Source organism: Hevea brasiliensis, chromosome 16 (assembly GCF_030052815.1).
Source record: "Hevea brasiliensis isolate MT/VB/25A 57/8 chromosome 16, ASM3005281v1, whole genome shotgun sequence".
Lineage (NCBI taxonomy): Eukaryota > Viridiplantae > Streptophyta > Magnoliopsida > Malpighiales > Euphorbiaceae > Hevea > Hevea brasiliensis.
Window position 1 is genome coordinate 51,587,461 of NC_079508.1, and position 20,820 is coordinate 51,608,280.

General features: G+C 32.4%; 2 protein-coding genes across 3 annotated transcripts; both read left to right on the forward strand.

The window, feature by feature from the left end:
• The first annotated feature begins 442 nt into the window (after window positions 1–442).
• LOC110665575 (G-type lectin S-receptor-like serine/threonine-protein kinase At5g35370) lies at window positions 443–4,184 on the forward strand. Of its 2 annotated transcripts, XM_058138305.1 has the most exons (2): window positions 444–781; window positions 1,623–4,184. In XM_058138305.1, the coding sequence occupies exon 2, from the start codon at window positions 1,794–1,796 to the stop codon at window positions 4,107–4,109; it is 2,316 nt and encodes a 771-aa protein (XP_057994288.1). In that variant the 5' UTR covers window positions 444–781; window positions 1,623–1,793; the 3' UTR covers window positions 4,110–4,184. The 2 variants fall into 2 exon arrangements, with proteins under 2 accessions (XP_057994287.1, XP_057994288.1); XM_058138304.1 differs by having other exon boundaries at window positions 443–4,184.
• Window positions 4,185–5,692: 1,508 nt separating this feature from the next.
• On the forward strand, window positions 5,693–8,402 carry LOC110665574 (uncharacterized). The gene is made up of 4 exons (XM_021825773.2): window positions 5,693–5,858; window positions 7,791–7,894; window positions 7,994–8,138; window positions 8,233–8,402. The coding sequence occupies exons 1-4, from the start codon at window positions 5,840–5,842 to the stop codon at window positions 8,265–8,267; spliced, it is 303 nt and encodes a 100-aa protein (XP_021681465.1). The 5' UTR covers window positions 5,693–5,839; the 3' UTR covers window positions 8,268–8,402.
• Window positions 8,403–20,820: the final 12,418 nt, after the last annotated feature.

Sequence of the window (20,820 nt, forward strand, 5' to 3'; positions counted from 1 at the left end):
ACATTAATTAATAAAATCTTAATAAAAAAATAGGAATCCTAACGGAATTTTAAATCAATTTCCACATAATTAAATTTATAAAATTTAAAATCATAAATACGTATAATTTAAATGTAACATAAAAAACATAAAAAATTAATTAAATTGTACTTAATTAAGTTAATCAAAACCATTAATTCAAGAAGTAAAATAAAATTTTAATATAGAAAATTTTCAGCATTATATTTTTAAGAAAATATAAAAATAAATTTACAAAATATTTTAACATTTATTAGTTAATTGACATAAAAATGTTTAAAAAAAATTAAATTATGAATATTTACAATGAATATAACGTGCAACATACATTATAAAAAAAATTTTAATAAAAAATAAATTAAAAATATATCAATAAGTTTTATTTTAGTGATGTGGAGTTGTATGCCAATTCGCTCAAACTCACTTGACAACCGAGTCAACTCACTCGGTCACTCCCCTCGCAAATGCCCCCCTATAAACATCATTACAATGCACGCGTCTACCAAATACCATTTTTTATGATCTTATTTATTCCCCTTTTCTGCCTCCGCCTTATCTACTCCAATATTATTTTGCCCCATTATCCTGTGTTGGTGCGATGCAATCTCATATGAATATATATATGAAGCCAAGATCAGGGCATGTGCTAAGCATTTATGGTAAAAGATTGTTGTCTATGAGGACCTGAGGTTCTTTTCATATTATGGTTTGGATCCTGTTAGGATTGGTCGTGCAGTTGTGTCGCTGTGCCATTACCTAACAGGTAAGTGCTTGTTTTTTCATCTGAAGGTAAGTGCTTGTTGATACGTCTGTTTATGCACACATTCTGTTTGATTATTTTTTTCTAAAGGTATTTACTTTTATCTTTGGATTAGTGGGTCTTTCTTTTTCGTTTTAATTGATTATTATTTTGTTTTGTTTATTACATATAATGGGGATGAATGAGTGAATAGACTACACATGTGAAGGAAATTTCGTGGTTTCCTGGTTCATGAAGCACTGACATGCCGTAATAAATAAAGACATGTTTTTGTCATAATGACGTTGAAGTAATTAAAACTTAGAGAACTGGCTGTTGTCTTTATCGGATTAAAAGATTAAGATTAAGAAGAGGGGGGTGAATGATTGTCAGTATATTGTTTAAAGAAGACAAAAGTAGGGCAGAAAGATTGTAAAGGAAATGGTTGTCAATTCATGAATCATCAATGTTCTTTCATTAAATAAATACTTTCCCAGGTTTCATCCGTAATGAAATTTTTAAATATTAACATCTTCAGCTGGTGCCATCACCAAGTAAATGATTTACTCTACCTTCGTCACGAACAAGATATGTTCAGTGTAGAGAGAGAGAGAGAGAGAGAGAGAGAGAGAAGTCAACGCAAAACCAAGATCAGAATTGGAGAAAGCCCAGGTGGGCCAATTCCAACCCCACCAAAAATACTTCTTCAAACTTGCTACGTTTCTCTTCTCTATTCATCGTCCAATTGATCATCCACATGAGAACTTTTTTGTTTTGCACAAGTTTCTTGTTCTATGCTGCTTTTGTTTCTGGTTCTTTGTTCTCTGAATCCATCTCTCCAAATTTCACTGCTTCATACTATCAGTTCATTGACAACAAAGGTGCTTTCCTCCTCTCTCGTAATAATGGAACATTTGAAGTTGCTATCTTCAATCCTGGAGGACAGACCAACTTTTACTTGTGTGTTATTCATGTGGCATCGGGCACAATCATATGGTCTGCTAATGCGGATGCTCCTATCTCGAGTTCCGGTAAAATGGATCTTACGGTCCATGGAATCAGTATTGCTGATGAAGATGGCAGTCTCAAATGGTCAACTCCACCTTTGAGATCTCCAGTTCATGCATTACACCTAACTGAAATGGGTAATCTTGTTTTACTTGACCAGTTCAATGGTTCTCTTTGGGAAAGCTTCCACTTTCCAACAGATACAATAGTCATTGGACAACGCTTACCAGAGGGAGCAATGTTGTCCAGTGCGGTATCAACTAATAACTTATCAACTGGTGATTACCGGCTTGCTATAACTGATTCAGATGCAATATTGCAGTGGAAAGGGCAGGCATATTGGAAGTTATCAATGGATGACAGGGCTTATACAAACGCTAATTATGTTGTGGAATATATGGCAATAAACAGAACTGGCCTCTTTCTGTTCAGTCATAATGGATCAGCTGTTGTAATTCAGATGAGTTTGTCACCATCTGACTTCCGAATTGCCCAGTTGGATGCTTCTGGCCACTTTATAATCAGACGTTTTTCTGGTAGTGACGGTGAACAGGAATTTGTAGGGCCAATTAATGGTTGTCAAATTCCACTTGTCTGTGGCAGAATTGGATTGTGCGTTGCTGCTCAGTCCAATGGACCAACTTGTTCTTGTCCGCAAGGTTTCCATGAAGTTTCACAAAATTCAAGTGGTTGCGTGCCAAGTGGTTCTTCTTTGCCACTTGCTTGTTATTCAACCAAAAATGGCAGTCAGTTGAATTCCTCTGCTCTTTCGTATTCGATGCTTGGTTTTGGTATGGATTACTTTGCTATTGATTTCTCTGAGCCTGTTAGATATGGGGTAAATTTGTCTGTCTGTCAAGAGTTTTGCACATCAGACTGTTCTTGCTTGGCAATTTTTTATGATAACTCATCAGGATCTTGCTATGCACTTGAAAATGACTTGGGTTCCATCATATCAAGCACTACATATGAAGATGATATGTTGGGATACATTAAAGTTATAGTTGGAGCACCTTCAGATGTCCATAACACTTACAGTAGTCAAAGTCAACAATTCCCTGTAATTGCTCTGGTGCTTTTACCTTTCACTGGACTCCTTCTCATGGTTGTTCTTGGTTTCCTCTGGTGGAGAAGACGGAAAGTTTCTAATAGAGAGATAAAACTAGGTCATGCAAGCTCACTTTCTTCTGGTGATCTGGATTCCTTCTACATCCCAGGCTTACCCCAAAGGTTTGACCTCGAAGAGCTTGAGGTGGCTACTGATAATTTTAAAACCCAGATTGGGTCAGGTGGGTTTGGTGCTGTATACAAGGGCACATTGCCAGATAAATCAGTTGTTGCAGTAAAGAAGATAACCAGTTTAGGAGTACAAGGGAAAAAAGAATTTTGTACTGAAATAGCGGTAATTGGAAGTATACACCATGTCAATCTGGTGAAGTTAAGAGGATTTTGTGCCCAAGGTAGACAGCGCCTTTTGGTTTATGAGTACATGAATCGTGGCTCATTGGACAAGACCCTTTTTGGCAGTGGACCTGTCTTGGAATGGCAAGAGAGGTTTGAGATAGCTCTTGGAACTGCTCGTGGGCTTGCTTACTTGCACACTGGGTGCGAGCAAAAAATTATTCATTGTGATGTTAAGCCTGAGAATATTCTTTTGCATGATCAGTTTCAGGCCAAGATATCTGATTTCGGCCTCTCAAAGCTTCTAAGCCCTGAACAGTCCAGTTTATTTACAACAATGAGGGGCACTCGTGGCTATCTTGCACCTGAATGGCTAACTAACTCAGCAATCTCAGAAAAAACTGACGTTTACAGTTTTGGAATGGTACTGCTTGAACTTGTGAGTGGAAGGAAAAATTGCTCGACCCGAACACAGAGCCACAGCATGGACAATAGTAACAGCGGTGGTGGCCAATCAACATCATCATCAGGATCAGGAGTTGTTTATTTCCCATTATTGGCATTGGATATGCATGAGCAAGGGAGGTACATGGAGCTTGCTGACCCAAGGCTAGAGGGGAGGGTGACAAGTGAAGAGGTGGAAAAATTAGTGCGTGTAGCTCTGTGTTGTGTTCATGAGGAACCATCATGGAGGCCTAATATGGTAAATGTTGTAGGAATGTTGGAAGGCAGTATTCCTTTAGGTCAGCCAAGAGTGGAATCTCTGAATTTCTTGAGATTTTATGGGCGTAGATTTGCTGAGGCTTCCATGATAAAGGAGGAGAACGGGCAAAGTGACTTTATGTTGTTTCCACAAGCAAATGATTCTACAACAACCACAACAAGCGAGTCGCATGTTTGTTTCTCCTACATCTCCTCGCAGCAGATCTCAGGACCAAGATAGTGTTTAATGTTTGAGAATCTGCAGCTTGTGTATAGTTTATTTTGAATGATATAAAAACCAAAAATGTATGCAATTTGGAATTTTATTTGATCATGGCGTTGTTTGTAGATTGGAGTAAACTTTTATAAGTTTGACAGGAAATTCAAGATGAGTTGATCATCAATAAGTGAATGGCTGGAATTGGGGCATATATTACAGGTTAAAGAAATTTTATTATTCTTCTAATTAAATTGCATTTTATACTGTTGCTGCTGCTGTAACTTCTAACAAGAGGTTGGTGTTATATATGTAAGCTACCTTATCGTTGTTATATGATTCTTTTCAGGCTTTCTTTTGGATAATTTTTCATTTTCTTTTATGGAAGAACGGAGAAGAGAGGAAGAAATGAAAGAAAGCATGGTGTTTTTACCCGAGGATAAAAAATTGTGAAAATTACTATTTAGTTCTTATATTTTGAATAAATTAATTATTTAATATTTATATTTTGAAAAATACTATTTAATTTTTATATTTTATTTTAGTTAAACTATTAAACTATTTAGTCTTTTCGTTAAATTTTTCGTTATTCATGCTATTTAAATTATTATTTAGTCTCTCTATTTTAAGAAAATTAACTAGTTAATCTCTGAATTTTAAAAAATACATTTATTTAGTCATTCTATTTTAGTAAAACTAATAAGTTGATTCATCTATTTTGAAAAATACAATATTTTAAAAAATATAATCTTCGATAAAAACTAGAAATTTTGCTATATGAGACTAAATCTTAATTTATATTTTTTTATTTTTTAATTATGTGAACATCATTTTTATGTTTTCTTTATTGAAAAATAATTTTCCTTGATTACTTAAAAATTTAAGAAAACTGATAAACTTTTTGTGTAAACAACTTGTGTCAATTTTATCTGAAAACAGAGAAATAATGAAGGAAATAAGGGTGTGGGTATAGAGGAGAAGAAATATGGAGAAAGAAAAATAAATAAGGATAAGAGAGAAATAAGAGAAAGAGAATTGGGGTAGTTTAGTTATAAAAAATAATTATAAGAGTAAGTAGCTAACGGAGTCAAATAATAGGGATAAACTGATGTGTTTTTTTAAAATATGAAGATAAATTAATTAATTTTATTAAAATAAATATATTAAATAATAGTTTAATTACTATTAAATAATGAAAAAATTGACAAATAAACTGAAGACCGATTAGTATATTTTTCAAAATATAAGTATTAAATAGTTAGTTTTGTTAAAATATATATATTAAATAGTAATTTATCCAAAAAAGTTAATATTAATAGAGTTTTTATATTTATAAAATGAAAATTTTTATTATAAAAAATTTAAGAATGATATTATTAGAACGCTTTATTTTAAAGATAATTGGTGAATTTTACTTAAAAATTAACTCACAGTAAATTTATGTATTAATTTTTTTTTCTTTTTATATCTTGGAACCCAAGGTCCATTAAATGAAAAACAGTGGGCAAGGGCCGCAAGGCCGGGCTCGAAGCGGGATATGAAATTTGATTGGGCCTTTAAAACTGCCACAGCATTGCAGCATTCGGTACTAGCGAGGCCGAAATATACAATAACATCCAATGACCGTTTGACGCGTGGTCATTGTTACGCAACGACTGTGGCGGTAGCCAATCAAAACCAACGAACTCTCTTGACCATCGTTACAAAGAGAATTATTTTGGAGGTGCAAACCGAGGCCTTGGAAATTAGCTCTCATGGCTTACGTCGAGCGAGGTTAGGAAATTTTTTTTTTTTTTTCCCTTCTTTGCTTTTTGATTAAATCCATTTAAGATTTTTAATCTCTTTGCAATTTGGGTTTGAGGAATTTTGCTTTTCTTGGTTCCTTATGGGAAACTAGGGTTCATCTTTTGAGGTCAACATGCAGGTTGAGCCAGTGCAAATTAAAGGATTAGTTAGAAGTAGAAGAATCGATGAAATTGGTTTAATTATATGTGTTAATCGCCAGTTTATTAGTTTTAGATGTCTGATTCTCTAGTCGGATTATCGCAATTTGGATTGCTAAACCTGGATTTTATTTTGTAATTTGCTTTCTCACCTTTTGATTTTTTTTGTTATAATAATTTTTTTGGTTGGATTGAATGTGTTTTGCTTTTCCTGCCTATACTTTTGATTAAATTCATTTCCCCTTTTTTATTCTTTTTTGTTTGGGGGTTTTGAAAATGGTTTTATTTGGCTTTGAGGTCTTTGGTTGTGTAATCTATATGTGCATTTTCGAAATTTGGAGGCCATTTAAGTGATATTAAAGCTTTTTGACAATTATGAAAAGGTATACCTTGAAAATCTAGCTAACACCCTGTCAGAGTGGAGAGGAAAATGATTCATGTCACTGACTCCAGTTAGATTGGGATTGTATCTGCATTAAGTTGATCTTTTTTGTTGGTACAACATATCCCATTTTTTCCTTCTGCTATTTGTGTTGCTTATTTCCCTCAAAAGTTTTATGGGAAGAAATTTTGAGCCTTTTTACAAGTGTGATCAAATAAGCATAATTTGTTGCTTTACAAAATTGTTTTTGAAGCATAATTCTTCTGCTGACTGCCTGCCCTTCCTCCACCTCCCTCCTTTCTCTCTCTCTCTCTCTCTCTCTCTCTCTCTCTCTCTCTCTCACACACACACACACACACACACACACACACACACACACACACACGTGCACTCTTATAGATAGAACAATTAAAAATTGTGTTAATTATTTTGTAAAACAGCATTCCCCAAGAGATTGTTGTTGGAATTTTTATGCTTGCTGGTGCATGCACTTGCATGTGTGTCTATTTAGTTTCTATGCTGTTTTGCGCATGTTCTTTTCATGAAATTATCAGGCAATGGACCACTAGTGACTTACATACTATTTTTATTGAGGCAGCCTTTGTTAACTTACTTGTTGCACAAAGGACTCATTATTTCCTGATAAGAACATTTTCAGATCTTGTACATTTCACTGTGGTATGTGTAATTGTTGTTTTAGATCGACGCTTCATGCTGAAAAGATTTGTGATCTTTTTCAGACCAATAAAATTTGTGATCTTTTTCAGACCAATTTGAGAATAAACAATTTTAAGTTAGAAATGACATGTGCACTGAAATTGGTAGCATATTGTACTTAATGAAAGGGAAATTATTGGTAATTCTTAATGTGTACATATCATTTGTCACAATATATCTCAATTCTTAATTCTTCTGGTGATTGTTTGCAGTGTTACCTCATACTAGAAAGTTTTACAGTACATTTTTTAGACTAACTGCACGCTAGCATTCTTCTTATAGTTGGGATGGTGGGGTTTAGATGTCTTGTGCTTTTTGGTTGTGCAATATATTCTGTGTCGTATTGTCATTGTGTGCTTAAATCTTTTGTGATTATTTTTTAAAAATGAGTGCTTAATTCTTTGCATGTTCAATTGCGCATGAGAAGATGGGCATGTTATACTATTATATGGTGCATTGAATGACTGAGTTGTATTAGCTTAAGTTGTGATTGATTGCATTGCAGTGCTATCAACAGACACGTTTCGTTATATTTTCATGAGAATTCAAAGGGAAGAAATAACATGAAGAGGAACAAAAACCAATCATTGTGGCAGCTCTCCTCGCTTTATTTTTGTGAGCATAAATGAGCAACCACTAACATGCTCACATTCTGTTGTTCAGGTGTCGTGAAATCGAAACGATCAATATGGCGACTGAAAACTATCACTGATTTCTTCTGGGCTATTGTGAATTTCATAGGCGTGTTCTTTGCTACTATGTTCTCGGTAACAACATCATTCTCCATTGTTGAGCTACTTAATTTCTCTACGTTGGCAGTCTTCTACATGATATTCCATTTTTCGCTGTTGACCTTCATGTCTTAGATGGAAAAGTCAAATGCTTATCGGAAAGGGTCTGGTTCTGGAAAGAAATGGGATGGTGGCCCAGGAGGGCCTGGAAGTGGACCATATGGCGGTGGCCCACGTGGTCCACCTCGAGGCTTAGATAATGTTCGAGGAATTGACCATAGTAAGTTTGTTTTGCCTTTTTATTCTCTTTTACTTTCTTGTATCTTCAAGTGTTTGTTTATCAGGTTTCTTGACAAATTGTTCTGAAATATTAGGTTCATTGCCTGCCTGTGGTTCCTGCTGCGGTTAATTGCAGAGGCATCTCTGGTGCTTTTCACTAATGCTTTTGGTTGGAGATGTGATGTAATAAAATATTTATATTAATAGATCTCTATAGTGAAAATTAATAACATATACGTGTCAATGAATCAAGAAGGTTTTTGCATGTTCTTAAGGCATATTTTTTGAATGCATAGTTGGCTGCTAGATAAACAACTGGTGCAAATAACTTTACATTTCAAAGCCTGGCCATTAGTATGAAGTGGTTTGCTTCTTTGATGTATGCAAATCTTCATAGAAGGCAATAATGCTTGCATTCCGTATATGAGTTAAGTTCAGAAAGGGTAAAAGACACAAATTTGTTGACAGATTCAATAGCAGTTTGGTTATTGGGAATGGGGTGAGGAATGGAAATTATATTATTATATATTATTTATATATATCTGAAAGAAGGGCGGCTTTTACTGTTTTTAAGAACAGTAAAAGTAACTTCGTGCCCTTATTTTTTTTTTTAAATTTCTGTTTTAGATTATTTTACTACTTAAATATTTTTAACATGGCAATATGTTGGGAACTAATGTCAAACATGATTTTTGTTTTCCTCGTTGGTTCCTTATTAATACTATTCATTTAAACAAAATATTAATTCTATATATTTAAGAAAAAGCCTTAATTTTAGATCTCAATTTTTTTTTTACATTTTCTAGTTTTTTTAATTAAAGATATTTAATATTATGATTTTTTTTAATTATCTATAACATCATAACAATTATAAAATAAATATCAAAAAAATATATAATTTTTTTTAGTTTTATAATAGATTAATAAATAATAAAAATATAAAAAATAATTATATACTTCATAATTTAATTTGAATATATTATCATTCAAATTATTTCTCTTTCAATTTTTATTTTAATTTTAATTACATTAAAATATTTAATTATTATTATTTTTATTGAATAGTTTTTAAATAATTTTATAGCAAAATGTAATTCATTGTTTTGTCACGACCCAATCCATGTAAAGCCCGCCCGTAGTTCATTAACCCAACTCTAAGGCCCATTGGGCCCAAATTCAAGAAAACACCATAAAATGGACTTTCCAACGGGAGTTTTCGACTCACGTAAACACAATAAACCATCCATTGGGGAGCTCATCTCACCCTCCACATACTCATCAACATAATAATAAATGGGAGCTCAGCTCCCTCATACAATCCATCAATACAGACTTAAAATATTAAGTTTACATGTCCAACATGAATATAATATTACAAATTCAAATAATGCTAACACATGCGGAAATTCTAGGAGTAAATAAAATTACACAATTATCGATAAACAACCTACGAAGTATAAAAGCAGGTTAACCCAGAATAAATATCCTCCTGTGGCCTGTAAAAATTTTTGAACAGGAGTGAGCGTTCGACTCAGAGAGTAAAATATCAATTTTAACCATAATCTCTATAACTATCTAGAACTAATGCACTCGTAGAGTGAAATGCAACATCAACAACATTTTCACATCATAACATCAAAAGGTAATTTGGAGCACTCACACACCTGTAGTATCAATCATAACATATGGGCCGATCCCTCTCTTAAATCCAAAATTACTCAAGCTCGGACTTCCACTTAATAACCAAATCGAGGGTCCCAATTACTCAAGCCGTGACTACCCCTCGAAGGATCGGGTCAATTACTCCCTATCCATAGTCCACACCACATCACACGCACGCCAACGCTGCTCGCTCCAAATTACCACAACAACATTCATGGCACATTTTATGAATGCAACATAATTCGTGCCTAGAGTTTAACTAAATAAATATATGCATATAAGTGATGCATGGGCATCTTGAACATATAATAATATCGAAATTACAATTAAAATTAATATTTTACTCACAACGACAAATTGGGCGGAGGAAGAAGGACAATTATATTACAATTATTTAATACAATCGACTCAATACAAACAAAGAAAAGACCAATTACGTCCTAAGTCAAAATCAGTCTCCCTATACCTAGGACCTACCCAACCCGCAAAAGGGTTCAAAACACACTTCTATACTCACAATCCATATATCAACAGTTCAATCATATCACACAGCCCCTCCCCATCAAATCAGTCATCCATCACAATACGCAAAATTTCAATTTAGTCCTTATTATTGATCATTTTTGCAAAGCCCAAACAAGTTCTAAAAATTATAAAACTTTGCCGTCCTTAGCAATATTACTAAGCTATTGCAAAAAGAATCGTAATTTTCTAAGCTACCACGAATATTTTATGGATTTTTAATCTTATTTAAGCACTAGAAAATTACGAAAAGCAAGGTTCGGTTTACCTTTGCCGATTCCGACTTGGATGTCCGATAATGGGGGCTAGCCAAAACCTCGTCCAATTCGAGACTTTGAAATTTGCGCATCGAATTTCTGCGAATCGAGGATACCTACACGGCCCATAACACGGGGTTAGTACATAAATTTTTCAGAATTTTCTAAGCTCACTAAATGCTCGGAAAAACTGCGAAGTTCCGTGGGACCCAGAAAAATTCGAAATTTATGTCGGCTCGACGAATGGAGCGTGGTGGCCTCGGTTTTCTCGTGGGATTCATGGTTTGAAATCTAGCCCAAAAGTGGAAATGGGCTAAAATCTTCCCGAGCAAAATCGGACAATCCGCTCGATGGATTTCGCGTTTGGTGTCTATGGAAAGCTCTCGAGTAGATGATTTTGACACAAGACCCGGTCCAATTGGTGGCGGATCGGCGGCCGAGGGAATCGCGCGCTTCCGCCATTCTGGGAGGTGGCGCCGCGAGGAGGACGCAGGAGGCGCTGGGAGGGAGGAGAGAAAAGAGAGAGAGAAGAGGAGAGGGAAAGAAAAAGGAATAAGGAGCCGGTCCGATTCGACGGGTCCGATCCGGTTCGATTCGGCCGGTTCGATTCAGGATACAAAATTTAAAATTTTACTCGAGGTCCAAAAATTTCAAAAATTCCAAAACTAAAAATACGTAGACTCCAAATATATTTTTAGTTTTGCCACGTGGTCTTTAAATTAATTTTTAAAAATCATCAAAGTTTATATTTTCGGAAAATCGAACCCGATTTTTAAAATCCGAAAAATCTCAAAAAAATTCCTAAAATTTAAATAAAATTAAAATACCAAAATGCTCATAAAAATTAAAATTTCGGGGTGTTACATGTTTTAACTACATTATTGTAATTATTTTACGTTGTAACGGTTTCTTATTTTTTTCACTTTTGTTAATTAATTAAATATTCAGAATTTAAAAAATATGCAAGTCGTATTTAAATTTTTATTTAGTTGTTTATTTTATTAGTCTATTTATTTATTTTAGTTTTAAACCACCTAAGTGTTCATATGAATTTCAAAATATTTTTATACTATTTTATTTTTCTATTATCATCATTTTAATTATTTTTAATCATTTAACTATTTAGTAAAATATGCATTAATTAATATTTTCTTTCTTAAATTTGATTTAAGATCATTTTATTTTATGATAGAATGAATTCCATTTTTTTTATTTTTTCAATAAACATTTCTTTAAAAAAATACTTTAAAATAATATACATTATTTTATAAACTAAATTTATTACTACAAAAATAAGTCTTTTTTTAAAACAAAAAAGTTAAAAAATTTAACTTTTTAACCAATATTATCGTTTATCATTATTTTCTTTAGTAGCTAGACTCTATAATCAAATATTTTTAATTATTAAATTATGTTTTATCTAATATATTATAATAATAAATATTATATTATTAATAATAGTTGGTCTTAAACTAAATAATTTGCACATAACTAATATGAAACATAGTAAATAAATTAAAATTTTATTTCAATTGAATAGACTAAATAATTTGGAAAATTATTAATAAATAATAATTTTATTTATATGAGTAATTTAATTTATTACACAATAAAATTTAATAGATTTTTCATTATAAATACTTTTTATTTATTAATTATATTAATATATTAAATATAAAAAAAATAAAATAAAATCCGCAGCATCGCGGCGGATGGGCTTTAGAACTCGTGTATACTAAAACGAAATCCCACAAGAACAGTGACTTGGGGTAGAGTGGTCTTTTCATTTTATGACAAGCTGGCCTTAAGTTCTATGTACGCGATAACCTTTACATATATATATATATATATATATATCACTGTTTCAGTGAATAGTACGTCTTATTTTTCTTTTTAAAATAATTTTCTTAAATTATTTATTCTTTTTCACGATATATTAAAACAACACTTGCATTTATTGTTCATAGGACAATGTTTCTTTTTTCTTTTTTTTTTTAATTTTGTTTACCTTTTTAAAATTATTTTAACTTTATTTTTTTTACAAAAATATTTGACTATTCAATCATAATTCTACCACTGCCACGTATCTAAGCACCATTTTCATTTAAGTTTTTTTTTTTAATTTTTAAAAATCTCTTAATTTTAATTAATTTTAATTTTAAACTATCACTTATATACTCATTTATTGTCTTACGCTTTTAAAATTATTTTTACTCTTTTACACAATATGCTAAAATAATATTCACATTCACGGTTCATAGAATTATTATTATTATTATTTTTCATAATAATGATAGGCCATCCATTGCTTTATCTCCTCCATGCTTTCATGAAGCAATCAAACAGCTTTTTCCTTTAAATACTTTTTCTTTTTTAATTTTTATCACTTAAATATGATTTATATAATTATTTCTTTTTTCCTATTTTAATGTTTTATATTTGTTTAATTATTCATATTAATTATTATTTTTTATTAAAATAAATTTAAATATTTTATTTTTATATATATATATATATATATAAACCCACGTTAACGCTCGAGCAATTTTACATGTTAAATTCTAATTTTCATGCTGTGGTTGTTTGGTTATACAAAATATTTATTAAATGAAAAATATTTATTTTTAACATTTATATCTCCAAAATATTTATTCATGTTGTTTTAGTTATTTAAAACAGCTATTAAAATGTGTAATTTTATTAATGGATTTTGTATAACGTTTTCTTCCTGTTTTTTGAGAAATATATATAAGGAATTTTAGTAAATGAAATATTGTTTCTCAGGTGGAACAATTAAAAAGGAAAAAAAAAAAACAATATTTTAGAATTTTAGACAAGGTTAGGCTCGGAGTAGTTGACGACATCAATTGGCATCAGAGGTGAGGTTGAGGGGCTAATTAATGAAAATGGGCCCCTTCTCGTCTGCTTGCGAATACAAATGGGCTAAGGTCGGTAGGTAAAAATAGACAATTTGTTCTTGAAAACAGATTTGCCATGAATGTATTTTATTTTCTCTGGCAGAGATTCAATACAAGTGTTCATGGTTTCCATCTCAGATTTTCCTATTAGATGGAAGATGACCCACAAAGTAAAAAAGGGCATCCAAAAAAAAAAATTAAATAAAAGTGAAAAATATTTTCTACTATTTATTAGATTTCAACATTCAATGAATTTTCAGGGATATTAAGGAAAAAACTTAAATTTTGATTTTTGAAAAAGATATTATTGAAAAGGAGTAGTCATAAATTATAAAATAATTAAATTTTTGTATATTTTAAAATGAATATAGAGAAATATTCAATAAATTTTTTTAAAAAATTATAATGATAAAAAAAATTAAGAAATCAATTTTTACAATTATTAATATTTTAGTATCTTATTAATTAATAGTTAAATTAATTTTTTTTTATAAATATTAGTTAACTTAATAAACATAGCTAAAATAACCAAAGCATAAAAATAAACTAACAATTAACTGCATTTTTATTAATTTTTAAAATACAAAAATTTAAATATTAATTATTTCTTGGCTCTCACTTAGCAACATGCAGGCCATTCTCAAGAGATACAGAAATGCAACTTTTTGGCTTGACAATTGGCCTCTTCAAAACACTAATCGCACTCGCAGTCACCAGCAAATGCTACTCATACGTGGGACTCGTTTGGTTTAAATTTTCTATAGCTAAAATTCCTTTTTTTTTTTGAAAAAAATTAAAGAAATAGTTTTTATAATTGGTATTTAAAAAATAAAAAGAACAATGCTTTATTAACTAAAAGAATGATAAATATTTTATTATTTTTTGCACTAAATATAATTAATTGAATTGAGAAAATTAAAATTTTATGGCCAAGACAGTGAAGTAGGTAAACTTCAAATCGTCCCTTGAATATTTTAAAGTTACAAATGGTCCCAAATAAGGAAAGGGAGAGCCACAGTCTTAATTAAAACACACCATCACCCATGCACATGCCATTGGCAAGAGGTGGTCCTATTCATGGTGAAGACAAGCAGGCTCGGATATCTTTTTTAGGATTATGGATTCATATAATTTATTATTAATTTTAAAATTAGCTTATATTTTATTAAGGTACTAACTCTTAATTCTAATATAAAACTATATTAAAACTTATACAAAGTTTATTAGGTATACATATTAATTTCTTAATCACATTTTCATTCTTTAACAATCAAGTTTTTAATATTGACTTAGCCATTGAAATGATGATAACTGACTCATAGTGTTCTTTAGTATTATCTTACAGATTCAAACTCCCGAGATCTATTATTCTATACTCATAAAAGAGGAAACTGAATCATACATATTAAGTTTTTGTTGCTTGAATTTATTTGTAAAAATTATTAATTAAATGAAAAATATATTATTATTATTATTATTATTATTATTATAAATTTTGAGATATTATATTTAGAAAAAAATTAATATTTATGAAACTATTAAATTTTAAAATATAAATGCCATTATCACCATCCCAATCATTGATATTGCCACCATAACAACATTGTCACCATCACCATTCTGCCTCTGAATATCAATATCATAATAAATGAACTAATATCACAAAAAAATTTAAAAAATATAAATAAATTATCAAATATATATTTTTATAATTACTTTTGTTTTATAGTAACCACAATTACATTTCAAAAGTTTATTAAAATAAATTAATATTGATATAATAAGTATATTATTTAAAAAAAAAAGGAGTATATTATTGTATTTTCTTATATACACCCTGCAAAAACTGTAAATGCAACTTCATAATAATTAAAATAACTTTGTAACCAACATTACTTTCAAATAAATAGACATGCTTAACTAATATATGAGGCCTCAAGTATTGTAAAAACAAAACTGTAAGCAATTATATTTAACTATTCAAGAGTTAATTCTAACTATACAGAGAGATGATGTTGATTATGGGTACCTATTTTTTTCTCTCTCTTTTGTGAAGTATAAAAACTGAGAAGGTTTTAAGTTATTATTTCTATAGATTTTATCACTTGTAGAATGAAATTACTAAAGAAAGAAAATAAAAAAGAGAGAGAGAGAGAGAATAAATAAATATAACCTGTCTACAAAATCAAGTCAAACGACTCGATCAAACGGTCAAAAAGTTAAGGAAGTTTGGTCAAATAAGTTAAAGGAAGTTCGGTCAAATAGTAAATGGTCAAATAATTTGACCAAATAGTTGTAATACCCTTAATTTTAAATTTATTATTTTATGAGTAAATATTAATATTTTATTTTATTTAAATTTTATGAAATTATTTAAAATTTTTCGAATTTTAGAAATCGGGTTTAATTTTTCGAAAATATAAAACTTTGATAATTTTTAAAAAATTTATTTAAAAACCACGTGGCAAAACTAAAAATATATTTAGATTCTATGAATTTTTCTCAGTTTTCTAGAATTTTTTCGAAATTTTTGGGCATCGTTTTCGGTCCAAAGATAGAGTAAAAATTTAAAATTTTGTATCTTAAATCGGACTGACCAAATCAAACTAGACCGAATCGGACTGATCGAATTGAACCGGCCCTTTTCTTTTTCTTCTTCTTTCTCCCTCCCGCGCCCGACCTCCCTCCCGCACCAGACCTCCCTCCTTCCCCTCCCATTTTCTCTCTCCTCCCTCCTCCCGAGCTTTGCCACCACCCGACCTTCCCACCTCGCCAAGACACCGCCGGTGCCTCCCACACGGCCGACGCTTCTGCCGTCGGAAAAATGCGCGTGAAGCCCACTGGCGCGTCTGCGTTTCGGCTTCTCCACCGATCCGGCCACCGATTGGGCCGGGTCTTGTGTCAAATACCATCTACACCTCGAGAGCTTTCCATAGACACCAAGAACACCAAAATCCATCGAGCAGTTTGTCCAATTTTTATTCAGGAAGTTTTTCCCCCATTTCTACTTTTGGGCTAGATTTCTCGCAAACCGTGAACCCCACGAGAAAAATGAGAGTACCAGAGCGCTCCACTCGTCGAGAGCTTCACGACAATATAAATTTCAAAATTTTGGTGGGTCCCATGAAAATTCGTAGAGTTTTTCTAAGCATTAAATGAGTTTAGAAAATTTCGTAAAAATTATATACTGACCCCCGTGTTGTGGGCTTTGTGTAGGTGCCTTCAATTCACGAAAATTCGACGGTTGTCAAGGTCTGTGAATTTCTGGCCAGACAGACCGGCTACCGAAAAGGTCTTAGAGTTGGATCGAGATTTTTGCTACCCCATCATTGTCAGACGTCCTGAGAGCGTTTCCGAAGTCGGAATCGGCATAGGTAAACCCGAACCTCAGTTTTTCTTAATTTTTTAGTGCTTGAATAGGATTAAAAAATCCATAAAATATTCGTGGTAGCTTAGAAAATTATGATTCTTTTTGCAATAGCTTAGTAATATTGCTAAGGACGGCGGGACAAAGTTTTAGAATTTTTAGAACTCATTTAGGCAGTTTTTGCAAGAGGTTTAAATTATGAGGACTAAACTGTAATTTTACATGATGTGATTGATGACTGTTTGGATGGGCCAAGGAGGGGCTGTGTGATGTGATTGAGTTGTGAGTCTATGGCTTGTGAATATAGAAGTGCATTTTAAGCCTTTTTGCAAGTTGAGTAGGTCTTAGGTATATGGGAGACTCTGCTGGATTTTCGGCACGACTTATAATATATTTGATCTTTTCTTGGTTTATATTGAGTCAATTATATTAAATAATTGTAATAAAATTGTCAGGTGAGCCGGGACAGCCTTCCTCCTCCGCCCAGCCGCCACAGTGACTTCGGTTGAGTCTGTGAGTAAAATATTAATTTTAATTGTAATTTCGATATTATTATATGTTCAAGCATGCCCATGCATCACTTATAAATATATATCTATGTAGTTAAACACTAGACACATTTTATGTTACATTCATAATTATTAAAGTGCCATGGATGTTGTTGTAGTAATTTGGAGCAGTGTGCGTGAGTTGGCGTGCGTGTGGTGTGATGTTGGCTATGGACAGGACGGGTAGACACGGCTTGAGATCTTCGCTGGGACCCGGTCCTTCGGGGTAGACACGGCTTGAGTTCTTCGCTGGGACCCCGATTTGGTTTATTAAGCGAAAGTCCGAGCTTGAGTTCTTCGCTGGCACAGTTTGGATTAAGAGAGCTGTATAGGGGATCAGCTCCCATATATGTATTGTTTGACATTATCGGGTGTGTGAGTGCTCCAAATTACCTTTTTGCTATTATGATGTGAAAATATTGATGATGTTGCATTTCACCCTACAGGGTGCATTAGCTTTAGATAGCTATAGAGATTATTGTTCAAATTGATATTTTACTCTCTGAGTTGAACGCTCACTCCTGTTCATTATTTTTCCAAGCTACAGGAGGATATTTGTTGTGGTTAACCTGTTTTTCTTCTTCGCAGGTCGTTTATTAATATTTGTATAATTCTATTAACTCCTAGAATTTTCGCATGTGTTAGAAATATTTATTTGATTTGGGTCTGTAATATAATTACCATGTTAGACCTGTAAACTTATTATATGCATGTATGTTGGACTGGATGAGGGAGCTGAGCTCCCATTTATTTTTGTGACATTTGAGTATGTGGAGGGTGAGCTGAGCTCCCCAATTGATTATATATTGTGTTTACAGGTCGGGTGAGTCAAAAACTCCCCGTTGAAAGGTCCATTTTATGGCCGGACTCTGTCCGGTTGAATTCTTGAAATTGGGCCCAAATGGGCCTTAGAGTTGGGTTGAGGAATAATTAGGCTTACTACGGGCCTCGGGGGCTTTAGGCTGGCCTAGGTCCTAGTGCCGGTCTGGCCCATAGGTTGGGTCGTGACAAGCTCAGTCAAAAGGTTAAGAGCATTGATTGGAGAGTCAAATGGTGAAGACATTTGGTCAGGGGGTCTAAGCGTTAGATGGCTCAGTTATTGAACCAAGCAATAACCATCCGAACGATAGTCATGTTTAGCTGAACGATTCGGATAGCTTGGATAACTGATTAGAGAAAATCATGTAGCCTGATAATGGGCATATCCATTGAAAAACTTGGAATTACCATCGAACAATTTGAGATTCTCGCAAGCATCTTTAACTGCTACTAAGGCCTCAACCTATAAATATCGGAATAGCTCCTTAAATCAAATACAGTTACTTTGCTTTATTGTTTACAACATTCTACTCTCATCAGTTTCACTTTCTATAAGAAAATTATTGATTTGAGCATCAAAATAGCTGATTATAAGCGACCAACCTCATTGTTTATCCATATTACAGGCTAACATAGCATTAAATTGATTAAAAGGTGTAACGACCCAAGCTAGGGGCCGTTGCTGCCGTTAGGGATTGGGTCTGCTTAAGGCTGCTGAAACCCGTAGTAAGCCTAAAACTTGTAAATATACCCTTAACATTTTTACTATCAACGCTCAAACTTATAACAAACCATTACACTTTACTCTTTTTATCCATATATAAACATCTTTAGCATAAAAGTGGTTCATAAATTGAACCTTAACATATATAAAACTCTAAAGTATAATGGTTTAGCATTTATACTCCCAAAAGTGTTAAATAAATATAAACATTATTATTCATACTTAAAACATTACTTAACTCCAATTTCTATTATTACCAACACAGTAATATCCATTCACATGTTACATGTTCGCCTACTCATACATCATACATGAAGAAAAACTCTATAGCCGATGCTCTCTCTCCGTAGAACTCTTACAATCCTGCAAACTTGCATCTTGGGGTCAAGGGAAAGGGGTAAGCTTATGCAAGCTCAGTAAGTAAATTAATCAATATTAATTATATCATTCATTTCATATATATGCAATGCATCATTCGCATGGGCTTTTCACATCACAAACATTTCATGTAGGATGGACTTGTCACTAGTAACTCTCCGAATTCAAAGTGCCCAGCTCATACAGAGGCTCCGCAAGACTTTCGCTTAAAACATAACGTGTGTCATGCACTCGAGGCAACTTAGAGATCTCCCTTGACTGGGCATCATAAAAATCTCCCTACGGGATTTTCTTATGGATCTATAATATACATAACATAACATAGTCATAAACATGAGGGAGTCAGTAGGTCATCCATCATCCATGAATGCACCGATAACAAATATGCAATTATGCAATATCTTCGTATTTTAGATACATACATCCTAAATAAATATGACATAATGTATGAGGATGATCATAAATTAACTTTAAATAGTTTCCATTTTATTAAGGTTAGAGTTACTCACCTCTTGTAACCTATCAACCACCTAACTTGAATGGTAGTTAATCTCGGATCCTTAACCTTTTGAATCCCTCAAGCCCGATTCTATAAAATTAGACTCTAGAGAGTTATACAAGGCTCTAAAACTTTATACACATAATAAACATTTTATTCTGGGCCCTCAAAAATTACGAAATTGGGTTTTAGAATCTTGAAATCAAAGGAGAAATAAAGTAGGTAGAACCAAGTTTGGCTGCCTAAGTCTTGGGTTTTGGCTGCCGAACCTTAGAATATCGGATGCCTATTTTGGGCAGTAGCCACTGTGGTTGTCAAAGTCTTAGACTTTGACTGTCGAACCTATAAAATTTTCAGATTTTTCGAGAAATTGCATGCTTCGATTAAACTTCTAAATGGAAGAATCCACCTCAAGATCTTTAAAAACTCAAGGAAATATCTTCAAAGAGCTTATTGTATGCTCCAACAGTTGAGAGAGAGAGAAGAAAAGAAAACTCAAGTGTTTTGATAGAAAAAATGGGCCTTGATCGCTTTTATACCCATGACAATTAAGGGACTTTTGGCTGCCGGAGTCTGTTCTTTTCAAAGGGCATTTGAACTATAAAAAGAACTTTGGCTGTCAAAAGTCCATCATTCGACTCTCGAAATTCTTTTTGCCAAAAACAAATACTTAAATACTTTTAGGGATAAAAACATTTAAAACATTTTCATTTTTAAATACATTTTGAACATCTCAAACACACATATACACATACATAAATATATTTTTACATCTTATTGTCACTTTCTTGTCAGTGAAGTTTTAATTTTTTTCACCAGAATACTCTGTCAAGGGCAAATATTCCGATCTCAAAAAATAACGGGTATTACAAAAGGAGCTCGCATTATTAAGCATATGTAGCAATTTAAAAAAAATTATTAATGAGGAGTAAATTTTATTTGAGATTTGAATGGATAATTAATTAATCTCTTTTTATTATTTTGAACTT

Excerpts from the sequence above, each read along its gene's own strand:
- LOC110665575 (XM_058138304.1), top strand. The coding sequence starts at position 1,515 with ATGAGAACTTTTTTGTTTTGCACAAGTTTCTTGTTCTATGCTGCTTTT.
- LOC110665574 (XM_021825773.2), top strand. Across the intron at positions 7,895-7,993 it reads TCTTTGCTACTATGTTCTCG|ATGGAAAAGTCAAATGCTTA; the intron begins GTAACAACATCA and ends TTCATGTCTTAG. Across the intron at positions 8,139-8,232 it reads TGTTCGAGGAATTGACCATA|GTTCATTGCCTGCCTGTGGT; the intron begins GTAAGTTTGTTT and ends CTGAAATATTAG.